Source organism: Lineus longissimus, chromosome 9 (genome assembly GCF_910592395.1).
Source record: "Lineus longissimus chromosome 9, tnLinLong1.2, whole genome shotgun sequence".
NCBI lineage: Eukaryota > Metazoa > Nemertea > Pilidiophora > Heteronemertea > Lineidae > Lineus > Lineus longissimus.
In genome coordinates, this window is record NC_088316.1 from 13,320,737 (window position 1) to 13,333,814 (window position 13,078).

Here is a 13,078-nt window from a genome sequence, read left to right on the forward strand (position 1 = left end):
ATAATTCTGACTATAATCAAAGGAAGGTCTGGATGGAGATATATAGATTTCCTGTGCTCCTTACTTATTGGTGGAATAAACGGAATTCTCTGTTTTAGGTAGTATTCCAGCAATACATCTTTGCCACTTTTCCACATCTGGAAACAGACATGCATTTATCAGCTGAATGGTCGCACTCTAATGGCTGCCACTCCCTTTACGTGTTCTCTTGCTTGGGGGTTGCCTAGATCTAGATTTAGGCATATAAATCAGGTGCACTACGTTGACTTTGCCTCCCACTTCCAATTAAAAAGATTTCACGCCTAGCCTAATACGCAGTCTTTAAACAAAGCCCGCTCGCACCTCGGCTTAAAATTCTCATTGTTCCGCTGCCGTATAAAGGGGATCATCCCGGGGCAAATCCTGATAACATCAACCCCCACGAAACAGCTTTCATACGGGTCAATAGGCCTGAATTGACAACAGCTAATAACCGCTATTTTGGAAATTCCTCGAAATCGCAAACCACAACACCACAAAGAATGGTTTTACCCCGGGCTTGAAACGTTGTGTGAAGATCATGCCCTGACGAGGCTATTGTGCAAAAAAATGTGGAGTTCGAACCTAAGTGAATATGAATTTTATTACATTTTCATGGGTTCTGCCCCAGCGCTGCCTCTTGTTCTGACCAGCCGAAACGTAAAGGTGGAGGTCGTAATTAATGTCCATAATTGTGGATTCGTAACCACCTAAATCAACCAGCTTGTCGCAAAACCGCAGTTTCTGGACATCAATGAAAATAAAAATGCGAACACGGTTTAACTGCCCTTACAATGATGTAGTAAGCGCAGTTGTTTGGATATTCTAGTCACTTGGACAGGTATAGCTTTAAACATGGCACACAACGTTAATACATGTATCTATTATCAGTCAAACATCCAAAACTATGGCATGTACTCTACAGTAGAATCTCTCGATTAAGGACACCCTTGGGATAGACAAGTTTGTTGTCTTTAATGAAGAGGTGTCCTGATTATAGGGGTCAAAATGAATTGAAATAACGTTTTAACTTTCCTAGGTTAAGGTGCTTTTCATTTCATGTGCTGCTGACGACGCTTGCCTCTATTCAGCATACTGGCGATGTTCGTGTCTGACAACAGAACAAGTTGGGCATCCACAGAAATCGCCAGCTTGCTGGGCGTGATTCTAGATCAAGATGACAGCATTGATACAGTTATTTTTTGGGTAGGGTCATTTTTCCTCTCCCTGTCCAATGCCGGCAATGCGATTCTCGTCATGTAAGCCACCTGGAACTATCGGGAAGAAATCCAGCGCTCTTTTGAATTTTCGTTTCCGTGCCGATGGCGTAAGAACGGCTACATCTTTAGCATTTTGAAAATCTGAAACCAAATTTACCTTCTTTTGGTACATCCGGGAACCAGGATATTCATAGGTCTCCTCCATCTCCATACAAGTTCCCTTTTTCTCACTCCTCTGGCAAGCAAAATGAAGCAAAAAGGGCATGACAACAAACGTCGAACATTTCCTCTGCCAACACAATAAAGCGCACCCAGTGACAGAACTCGTGACCTGGTGGTCCAGGTCTGGCTTCAAAATAGCCCTCTTGAAAACAACTTTTTCGAAATTTACCTTCATTGTCAAAAACATCTGACATTTCTAACGATACTACTACCACATGCCTGAAGGTGAAATACTATTCATCGTACGCACTTTATTTCGTTTAGTCGTATTTGTATACTTCCATACTTGCACAGTTTATGAAAATTACTCGACCTAAACAACTCAATATCAAGACATTTGGTGCCGTGTTCGCCTCAATCCAATAACGCAAAAAGCACGTAACCACGGACATGCACTGGAAGCACTGGATTTGATATACGCATGCAGCTGTTTTTGATGTACAACTGTTTCCACGTTTCCATTCAAACCAACGGGTATTTTGTTCAGCATCGGAACAACAAAATCTCATGCAGCTCCAGCTGTTGTAAAGCACAGCTTTCTTCAATTGCACAGTCCTAATATTTGGATTTTTGGATAAATCTCCAACGAATATCAAACTAAGAAAGACATACGACGACCTCAAAGCAGTGTCAGCCATCGAGAAAATTGGCTTTTCATCAGTGACTTCGTTGGTCAGTGTACTTGCCATTTACACCATGATTATATTTACGACGACAATACAATGCTCTTCAGATACAGATACGCCGCGGGTAATTGAAATCCAATGCCGCCGACACTCACTAACTAACTCACTAACTCACTAACTCGCTCACTCAATCAATCAGACACCCACTTACTCACTCACTCTTTCAGTGATTCTGGATGCATGACTCAGTAACATTTGATTTCAAGGGAATATTCGTGAAGGTTTTGATTTGAAATTATGAGATAGCGTCATGCTGCAAACCAAGTCCTTTTCCGTCTTTTCGCCTTTCTTGCCACAGGAACGCTGCTGATTCGAACCATTCTGTCTGTGGAAATTACGCTGGTTTCCTCCTGTCTCCAGTTCGTAGCTCTCGCACTTATATAATTTCTTACAGTATTAACTACGCTCCAACTGCACGAGCCCGACCAACTCTCAATGAAAAAAAAGAAGGCATTTCGCTGCTAGCAGTGATGATGGACACAGAGATGGGGAAAACGAGCAGTTTTCTCCATGTAGTTTTGGCGATATGGCAACTAACCACGGGAGATGGTTCATTTCATTATGCTTTGTCATCAATATTGATTCAATCGATTGATTCCAGTCTGCTTTATCGTAGGTCGTTATCTCATAAAAGCTAGAGAATACAATAAAAAAAAATATCTTGTATGTTTAGGTTTCTTTCCAATGCTTGATAAATATCGGAGTTTAAACAATTTGATAATCATGGACTATACAAATATTCATTATACATGTATATGTTTCATACTCATACTACTTTTAGGCTGTTTCGGCCCAGTTTCCGGAAATTCCGGAGTTTCCGCTAAATTCGCCATACCCGCATCATCACAAGGATGAGCAAAGTCGTCCATTTTTAAGGAGCGTATACCAACAGAAATGTCAGCTTTGAGCCAGCGACATGCGGCTGCTCCAACCAAATCACAATCTTCTCTCAATATTTTTCCGTGATGTGTGGGTTCCTTAATTCCATCTACCCGCCGGATACAGTCACGGAAATGCCTTCTAATTTGCTGCCGAGTGGCTTTCGGTAAATGACAGCTTCCGAGCTTTAGGCAACGACGTAGTCGAGTGGAAGAATTGGAATGAGTGAAGGAAGAGGCTATTTTCCAACTGTTGCCGGAATTACATACTGGTCTTTCACGGCGGCTGTTGTTACAAATAAAATTGGCTAAGAAAGCACAATTGAAAAAGTCACAGAAAGCACAAACAAATGCATATCGAATTTCGATAGCATGCAATGAAGAACACCCAATCCACCTCTCACACTATTTATTTATCAACAACGGTTTCCATTTTATCGATACTTATCCTTCCCGGCCGAACGACGACAATCTATACAATACCCCCCCCCCCCTCAAGTAGCATCTAAAGTTCTTTCCGTGTGAAGACCTCTGAGGAGAGATACGATTCGGACTTCCGATAATTATACCTCTCCACTTGCGAACGGCTATGAGGAATTCCTTGGAAACGGCATGAACGACGACCTAGATTCTCACTCGTGTTCTTGTTTACATGTACCTCAGGCGACTGTGTTGAAACGGTGTTGTGAGTGCCTTGTACATGTATCGTCTGCATATTTTTATCGTTTGGTTAAGAAGAAAGTACCGGGAGTGAAAGGAGTGAGAGAAAGCACTCACATAATCATTGTGTGTGTGTGCGTTAACTGCTTCCCTTGGATGAATACTATCTTCGTTTGGCATGGTATATAGTCCTTTTGATAGTGTCTCCCATGTTATGGTTCCGGCAGAACCTGCTAATTGTTTGAGTTGTCTTTTTTCTCCCGCCCAAACATCACATGTAGTGAAATTACTGGGTCCAGTATCCAAACAATGCCAAAATGGCAGTGTCCAGAAAATGTTAACTCAGGTCCCGTCACGTTACCCTCATTAACAGTACATGATCAAACTTTATCTTTGTAGGTGTTGATGAACTCAACAACTTCCATTACCGAGCAGATGGCTGGAGGCAGCGTTTCGCGGCCATACCCCAGGAATCCAACATGGCGGAGTGGCAGCAGGCAATGACACGCCTCCTATTGAGCTCTAAACGAGCTAAAGAAAAACAGATCGTTCTTATCACCGATGCTACGATTGCATACAGAATACTCAAATTGGTAAGTGTCTGTTTTTTCATTACGCAGGAAAAAAAATCTTCTCAGCTTGCGGAAAAGTGGGCCGAAAGAATATGAGTAATCTGGATCTCGCCCACGTCACCTTAGCACAAAAAAAAATGTTAGAAGAAATACCCAGTGAGCTAAGCCACCTCGCTATTTAGCACGAGTTCGATTTTGCCAGTGGCTGGGCAATGTGAGAGATGACATCCCTTGATTTACTCAGTGGTTTTTCCAACACTCGGATAGCAACAAAGATAATATTCAAAAAATGATCCGCAGCTTGTCTGCTTCCTTTACATGACTCGATGAATATGGTAGCCCTCACGCTGAGAATTTTTTTTGTAACAGAAATTTCTTTCGATTGTTACAATATTTGGCAGTATCGGTTTTTTACTACTTGCATGGTGGAGGTCTGTCTGATATATCGAGTATAAGGTTGCGACATAAAATGATACCGGTACTATTATGTATAAAAAAACTAGTGTCCCAAATGGATTGTAAAGCCGAATACCAATAGAGACTTAATGTAAGATTCCGGATATTTTACCTGCTGGGCAATGTTTCTTTTTTACCAGACAGACTGGGAATGGCCACATGCTAACATGATTCAGATTTCACTGCTATTGGTAGAAGAAATGGGGCGTGAATTGCGCGAGTGGTTGACGACACGGGCATACGTATGAAATGGATGTGAAAGATAAATGGATGTCTTGAGGTTATCTAATCTTTTGGGGCAAGCTATCGAAAAACGTTCATCACATTTTGAATGTAACATTTGATTATCTTCAAAATGGCGCCTTTCGCGATGCGATACGACATCCCATGCAGTTCCGAGCTGGTTTTTTTCGAATGATGTCTAGTTTGTGTTTTCAATCCAACTGACTAATGTCGGGCGACAACCGAGAATCCTAGTATTTCTCATTGATGTGAATATGGCACGATTGAGGTTAAATATCTAATAGCCGAATCAGCAATTATAAAGAGAGCTCATGTTTCTGGCAAAATTTGAATATATCTGCAATTACGATAGAACAAGATAAATATGCCTCCGGCTTCGTTAAATGTGGTACGTCATGGCGACATTTCCATAAAATGGTAATTTGTTCACGGAAAAATGATCCACGTACAGTTGTGATCAGAACTATATAAATTATTCTTACATTTGTGTTTGGACGCACTGGAGAAATGCCAAGAATGATTGAAATATTCAAAAATGGTCCAGTGAAGATTTTCCAACATAGTGTCTCCCCTAATCAAATGACCACAGCCAGGCCTGGTTTATGAGACATGCTATGCATCAGGCAGTTCGTACCCCGACATTTAACTATACCTGCGTGGTGGCTAGCTGGGGTATAGGCAATCAGTAAGCAAGGGTCGCCTTACTCCTTAACCACCGATCTAGGATTAAGTGGGCTAGATCGATAACAAACAAGGATTGCTGTAGAGAGTGATAAAGGTGAACTTACATCTCCTACTCCGACGACCTTTTTAAACTGAGTTATTGAGTGATATCTTCGACTTAACTTGAAAACAATCACTGCGATATCTTCAACTGATATTGATATAAATCCTCATTTGTCGGATTTTTTCATTCCATTGTCTTGGTAGAGGAAAATTTGCTTGCGGGTTAGATATGCACATATACAGTCCCTTGAACTGTTTCGGCTTTGACAAGACATAAATTCTCCCTCCCCTCCCCTCCCCTCCCCTCCCCGCACCGATTGTGAGAAAAAGTTCAGACGGGAAACAGTGTCAAAAGCAATACCTACACGTAGCCTTCGTCATGGCACCAACGAAAGACGTAAGAGGAAACCATGTCTAGTTTTGCACCTGCAAATACTGATGAAGGTGTTCGCTCGGAAATTAAGTCCAGTGTGACAGATTGTCACGAAGAACGAAATTTGAGCCTAACAGGAAATTTGGTACAAGTCCCTGCGGGCTTATGGGAATACTAAACAGAACCAATAGACTGATATCGATTCTCTTTATACGATACTAGTCACATCAGTAGATGAAATGTCCACCTTGATCGAAAACCCAAGTGGGTGTCGTTGTGTCTGATCCGATTCCGTCTGGTACATTTGCATGCAGCTTCATAAGTAAATGTCACTGTCCTTATGGGCCGCTGTGCAAACCCTACTCGGCCTTTTTTTAAGTCTGGTTTTTCTTAAATTTTGAGGCCCAAGAAAATTTCTAGGTTTAATGATGTGCAAATACAGTAAAAAATCATTTCTTGTCAGCGACCGATTTTTTTAAATGGATATTTTTTAATAAACCTTGGCACATTCGAAGATGCAAACGTACATTTGAATAAAATACATTTAACATGAAGGTTTCATCGAAACTCATCCAGAAATCAATGCACTACGTCAAAGTACACTAATACATATAACAAAATTATTTCGTAGCCATTGTTACTGAATGTGGAAATCCTCTGGTTCCAAAATAGATTTAAGAAAGACCAAATTTCTAAGATATCGACCCTGTAGTTTTCGCACAGCTGCCCAAATGCAGACTACAGGCTTAATAAATGTCACTCTCATTTGGGAATCTGGGCATTTCGAATATTTGAATTTTTCGATTCAATACTGGTTGATATATTTTCAAAGCTCGACGTCTAAATCTCTCCATAACAAAAAACGAGAGTCAAATATCTGCACCGCTAAATCGGGCGACATCACGGTTACAGCCAGGCTGGAATTAATCGCACAGGGACACTGATCCCGTGTACTCCCAAATGAGCCCTCAATCAGGTACTAACATACAATCAGCTATTGATTGACAATCTTTCAATCAATCACACCAGTATATATGATCCCAAAGGCAATATCCGGGGCTCAGCGAACAGAATCTGACTCTCATTTGGATGTCGGGCAAAGGGAATCGAGCCGATACAACCGAACACAGATTCGACAACAATTATATATCTTAGATGCCGAGTTGTAGCTAGATAGAATGTTCAGTAGCCAAGGGGACATTACTACATCCAGTTCATTGCGTAATAATTTTTCCCTTCCCTCCGCAGTTAAAAGAATTCCAGCAGAGTCCAATACACGCGGTCTATTGTCTTTAAACAAAGCCCGCTACCACCTTCGCCCAAATATCCATTGTTATGAATTCTTACATGTATCAAAGGATCAACGGGCCAAACCTTGGTAACAACGACGCAACGAAACACCTTCCTGTGTGGTCGGTAGACCTGAACCGGTGTAACAGTAACAAATGCCCCCCCCCCCCCTGGAAAAAGTGTCCGGCCCTATTGTATTCTGCAATATATGGTTTTATAGAGACCCTGACCGTCAATAGCTAAGAGATTGAAGCGCATAATAGAATCCTTTGTTTCCCGCGCATTCTATCCTAGGACATTTTAAACTTCTACACCGGCATACGCAAATAGTGTTGTGTTAAATAACCCCTAACAGCCACAAAATCGATTTATCAAAAATGTCACTGTCTAGAATTTAATTTTCTTTCTTTTTATTATTCAAAATACAAAAACGCGAACAGCATAACAAAAATTTATCTGAATTAAATCGAGAAAAAACAAATTGGTACTCGCGGTAAAGGCAAATAAAATTAACTGAGGCGGTAAGCAGAGTCGCTGTAATTTTAAATGGAAAAAGGCTGATGTTGGTCTTATTTGTTTTCTTGTGGATAGCCCAGAAATTTCCAAATGAATTGGATACAAGTACATTATATTATGCAAAACTACTCATAAGTCGCATAGTTCTCATGGGATACAAGAGTGCCAAAGCCGCAGGCAGAGCGCCGCAATCTCTCGCATGGCCCCGATGGCGTCTCCCTGGAGAGATTCTCATCTCCCCACTTCCCCGTTTGATCATTACTCGCAAATTACTTCAGGTAGTTTCTGGTATTGCCAGTTAATTTTTTTCGCCGTGATAAGTTCTGTTATTAAATCCACCCAGTGAAGATTAGCCGCGAGAAATCAATTTGAAATGGAATGGGCTCTCTTGCGATGTTGGATATATCTTACTAACGTCTGGTCTCTGGAAGGCTTGCTGACTGAGGACGTGTAGCCATGTTTATAATTTGATGCAGGGGATTGCATAAGTGTTACCAACAGGGAACTCCGTAACTAATAACAAGCCTTGCGGCGATAGGCTTAAAGGCCATATATCAAGGTTTTTTGCCATTTTCTGCTGTAAGACGATTTCAAAAGTGTACCTAACACTTTATACAATACAGAAAACCAAATGCAATTAGCTCCATCCATTTTGAAGATATAGCCAATTATGTGTTTGACAACTTGATTACCTAATCAGGCTAGCAACTGGCTTGTTAGAGCCAGGCGGCGGGTTCAGCAAAAGTTGTGATGTAGATCAGGTCATCTGTACATGTCATGCAATCATAAAAGCAGGAGGGCCTTAATTAATTATGCACACCTGGAAGTAATGTGTTTCATTCACTATGGTGTATTGTGTGGCTCCGAATTGTGTCAAGGATAGCACAAAGAACAATCGAATGACGGATGGGACCCATTTTCATGAATTTCCAAAGCCAGTTGAACGAGAGAGGAGGAAGCTGTGGATTCGGAAGTGCAAACGTTTGGAGTGTTGGAAGCCTGGGCCTTCGGCCAAACTTTGCAGTGATCACTTTATCGATACGGATTATCACATTAAGCCGGATATCTGCATCCAACTGAATATTAAATGCCACTTGTTAAAAACAGCTGTTCCAACCATGTCAATTGCATTTAATGCCCGAGGCTGCTGAGGTCGGTTGTTATACATAATGTGTAGGCCCTATTGGGGCCTGTGATACCGCATAGTGTCTTCTTGTGTTCCAGCCATAGCAAGGTGACAGCGACACAGGTCAGTGTCAGTGACAGCCACTGTCAATGACAGATTATTGTCATCTGACATCTAGGCCTATCTAACGTTGCACGGCATTATATCGTCACGTCAAGATGATTGTGCATAATACCGTCACTTTTCAATAGTAGTTCAGCGTCATGACATAACTGGCGATACAACACTGACGAGGCGAAACAATATTGTGCAACATTAGTTTGTTCAAAAATCATACATGTTATGCATCTGCAACCGTCTATCAATGCCTTCTTTGCTATATCGGCAGGTCTGCCATGCAAATTGATTAACCACAAATTCTAATCACTTTCGTCCGAATGATCACTCTCATTATGATCTAGTGATATTAATGGCTCGAACATGTACGGCTCAACGTTTAAATATCCTTCTGTATCGACCAAAACATCCTCAAATTCACTGCTCTCACTCTCTGAACTGTATGCGGAAGCCATCTTGCTTTGTTCTGACTGACCTGATCTACGTCATCAAAAAATCCCTAGCGGCCACATGTGGAACTAATCTAAAGTTGTGTGTGGTGGGAAATTCAAATAGTTTAAAATTGAAAATTGAAATAACTAAATAATGACTTTATTATTAGAATTTTTTTAATGTCTGGGATCTTGTTTTTTTAACCCTCAACATATTTCATGAGTATCAAGCATGTTTTCAAACCTTGATAGATGGCCTTTAACTTGGTGGAATTATGATGTGAAAGCTCGGCAGGTTCTTAAATGTAGGCCTACCGATTACTAGTATCATCAACTGCTATTAACATTGATTTCATATACCTGAACTATATGTATTGTGTACATATCTATCACCGTGGATGAAATGATATGAGCAAAGCACCATAAAAAATGGTGACTAGCGTATTCGTTTTCTAGAGGCATACGTGCATTAGAAAACACTTAAGTGAGTTTCCACCATCGACCCGAAGGCTTTGCCTTGAGATCAGTGGAATTCATAAAATGTAACTCATCTTGCACTGCCCTAAAGGGAGTTGCTTACAGCTAGTAACCACTGTGACAGACATGTTTTTATTAGCATCCTTTCCACAGAATAATTCAATCATGACCCGGGAAAACAGATTTTGCTTCCCTGTAATCGGACTTACGGAGTAATGCTCTGGAGAGTCAATGTGATATGTGGTGATATCGGATTTGACCTCTCAAAATACCCAAGGTTTCCAAAAAGAAGAAATAAGCAAAAAGTAGAAATGACAGCTGCATGTATCACTTGTACACTTCCCAACGAATGATTCAATCATGAACCAGAGAAACAGATTTTGCTTCGCTGTAATAGCATTCCGCGACGTTACTATTTATAGCTCACAAGGTCATTTGAATAAGATATTGATGACGTTTTAGTCACGTGACAGTCGGACATCGACACTTATTTCTACGCATTTCAGCTTATTTCAAAGTCAATTATCTTTGACCCTGCATTGTTTTTAGCATGAATGATAACATAGAGTCAGAGAGAGAAATATTCAGAACAATTATGTAGTATTTCCAACACTCGGACATGTGCCAGATTGAAACTAACTGCCCCAGTTAGAAAGCCTGAATCCATTACGAAACCGCATGTTGTCCGACATTGCCTGTAATTCAGCGATGGGGAAATAGAGGGCAGCAGCTGCAGTGACGTCATCTTCGCGGAATGCTATTGGAGATTTCTAAAAACTGGCGAATGGCTGACGGAGTAATGCTCTGGTGGTGATATCAAAATAGCCCTCTCCATATATTCAAGGTTTCCAAAAAGTAGACATGACAAGCGGGAAAGTTAGAACTAGCGTTGTAAGACTTACAAAGTAATGCTTTTGAGACACAAACTGACAAAGTGATAGCGGTGATATCTAATTTGACCTCTTAATACGTACAAGGTTTCCGATAAGTAGAAATGATCAGCGTTGAAGCTTTTGTGGATAATTAGTTGTTGGACGGCATTTGAATTGATAGTAACTCTTAACATTGATATTTATGTATTACAACTGATCAATATTGAAGATCAAATCTGGCTTTGTAACAACAACAATGAAGAATGAAATCGATAAAATCAGTTTAAGAAGTGCTGTCAGGTAATGATAGTTTCACTCTCGTTATCAATATGGCCGAGGAATTGAAGCCAATCAGTTGGTTGCTCGTCATCTTCTCATCAAGAAAAGTGTTATTTACGATATATCTGCACGTTATTATCTTCATCGCGGTTCTTTTGTTTTTTAATCGGAGTAGACGATCGTCGTTTAATCTTGGTAAAGGCAACGGCAGACCGTTGGAGAAAGCAGTGATTCTTCTCAGAACTATTGTAATATACTCCGAATATGACAGATGACAACAGTAGCCTTCTTCAAAATTATCATAATTAAAATCAATCGGGTGTGATCAACAGTCTGAGCGTCTTAGCGGAAATCTTCATGATACGCAGAACTTGTTCCTTTAAGGAAACCTATGGCTTAATGTTGGTTATATCGGTCGGAATTTGCTTCTTCATTAAGGAACACACATGTTATGTTGAGGTGTTTGATTTAAGGATTACTTCTGTTGCTTTTTCATGTAAAGAGGACGTGATGAACCTTTTAACTGAACTCTGTCTAAAGCCAGGGGGAAATAGAAAAATAATGCTTTACATTTTGCATTTTGCTAAGTGCGAGCACCTGTATTGTGCCCGTGATGTATTCCCGATCTCCACTACTATCGTGTCGCACCTTTCTCTATCCGCTGATCTGTATCCCAGCATCAGCATGGCCCGTGTGTGTTACACGCCAAATATATCAAACGGGAATGTGTACTAATGAAGGCACATCAAGACTTGATTGCACCACTTCGTGTGTGAAGGAGAATGAACATGCGATGACCTGTGATAGACCTAGATGTACCTGCAGGAAACAGCGAGAGAAACAAGTGAGATGTGTCCTACGATTTTGCCACTTACATTAACATGTAGCTTACCACGCAATAAAAGGGAATTCAGGCCTATTGCAATACACGGGCTATTGTGTTTAAACAAAGCCCTCTCGTACCTCGACCTAAATTCCCATTGTTCTGCCGTCTTCTCAAATGGGTATCAGGGCAGATCTTGATGACATCCACCCCCAGGGAGCAGCTTTCATGGAGGCCTAATAGACCGTCAAGGGCAAATACACGTGATGCTTTAAAAGGCACTGCTAAGGCTACTCTTCTACTCTTTAAATCCTATTTTCTAAGCAAAACACCTGACCCAAAATGTAATCCTCGCTGCTCAATGTTAGAACACCCTGGGTAAGCGCGGACTATGTGATGAGCCAGGTTTTATCGCCAGTTGCGTACTATTGCTAAGCATTTCATTGAACTTAACAACGAAGGGACCGTACATGTACCTAAAAATGGTTTTATTTTAGTATATATTTGATTATTTCAGCCGAAAATTGAAGATTTTTACCGTAGGAACTACCATTTCCCAGGAGGGCACCCTTTGTATGCAGATGTAATTACTAATTACATGAACACAAGAAACGTTATATGTTTTTCCAGCACAACAGTGCAGACGTTCATCATGGGGGAAGCAGGCCCAGTTATGGGCGTGAGTTTCATGTCGGCCTCCAAAATGAATAAAGAAACCAAATTACCGTTTACTGAAAGTATTCAGATGGTCTTATGTATCTATCAAATCTATTTTGTTATTCTATTATTACCTGTTCAGAAAACGAATTTCAAGCCTATGAAGCCGTCCTTAAAGGACGTTATGCATGCGAGTTTCAACAGTAAATGCAGCCGTCGCCTGTTCAAACTAGTATCAACGTCGCCGCAGCAGCTGAGCCGCGACGCCGCGGGCATACAAACCAGTTATAACCAAGGAAAACGCATCGCAAGGCATTGTAAAGTAATTATAAGCCGCACCAAAACAACCAGCAGCAACGTTGTTGGAAGTTCGTATATTTTTAAACTTGGAAACGGATGCGTTGTACTAAAGCTCTATAGTCTTCTGATGGGCAGC

The 13,078-nt window shown here is 40.9% G+C and overlaps 1 protein-coding gene across 1 annotated transcript in view; it reads left to right on the forward strand.

Moving 5' to 3' along the window:
• The window catches only part of LOC135493459 (glutamate receptor ionotropic, kainate 3-like), a 94,503-nt gene that overhangs the window by 44,926 nt on the left and 36,499 nt on the right, over window positions 1-13,078 (forward strand). The window contains exon 4 of the mRNA XM_064780823.1: window positions 4,084-4,277. Within this exon, the coding sequence (XP_064636893.1) occupies window positions 4,084-4,277 (194 nt within the window). The remainder of the gene's footprint in view (window positions 1-4,083; window positions 4,278-13,078) is intronic.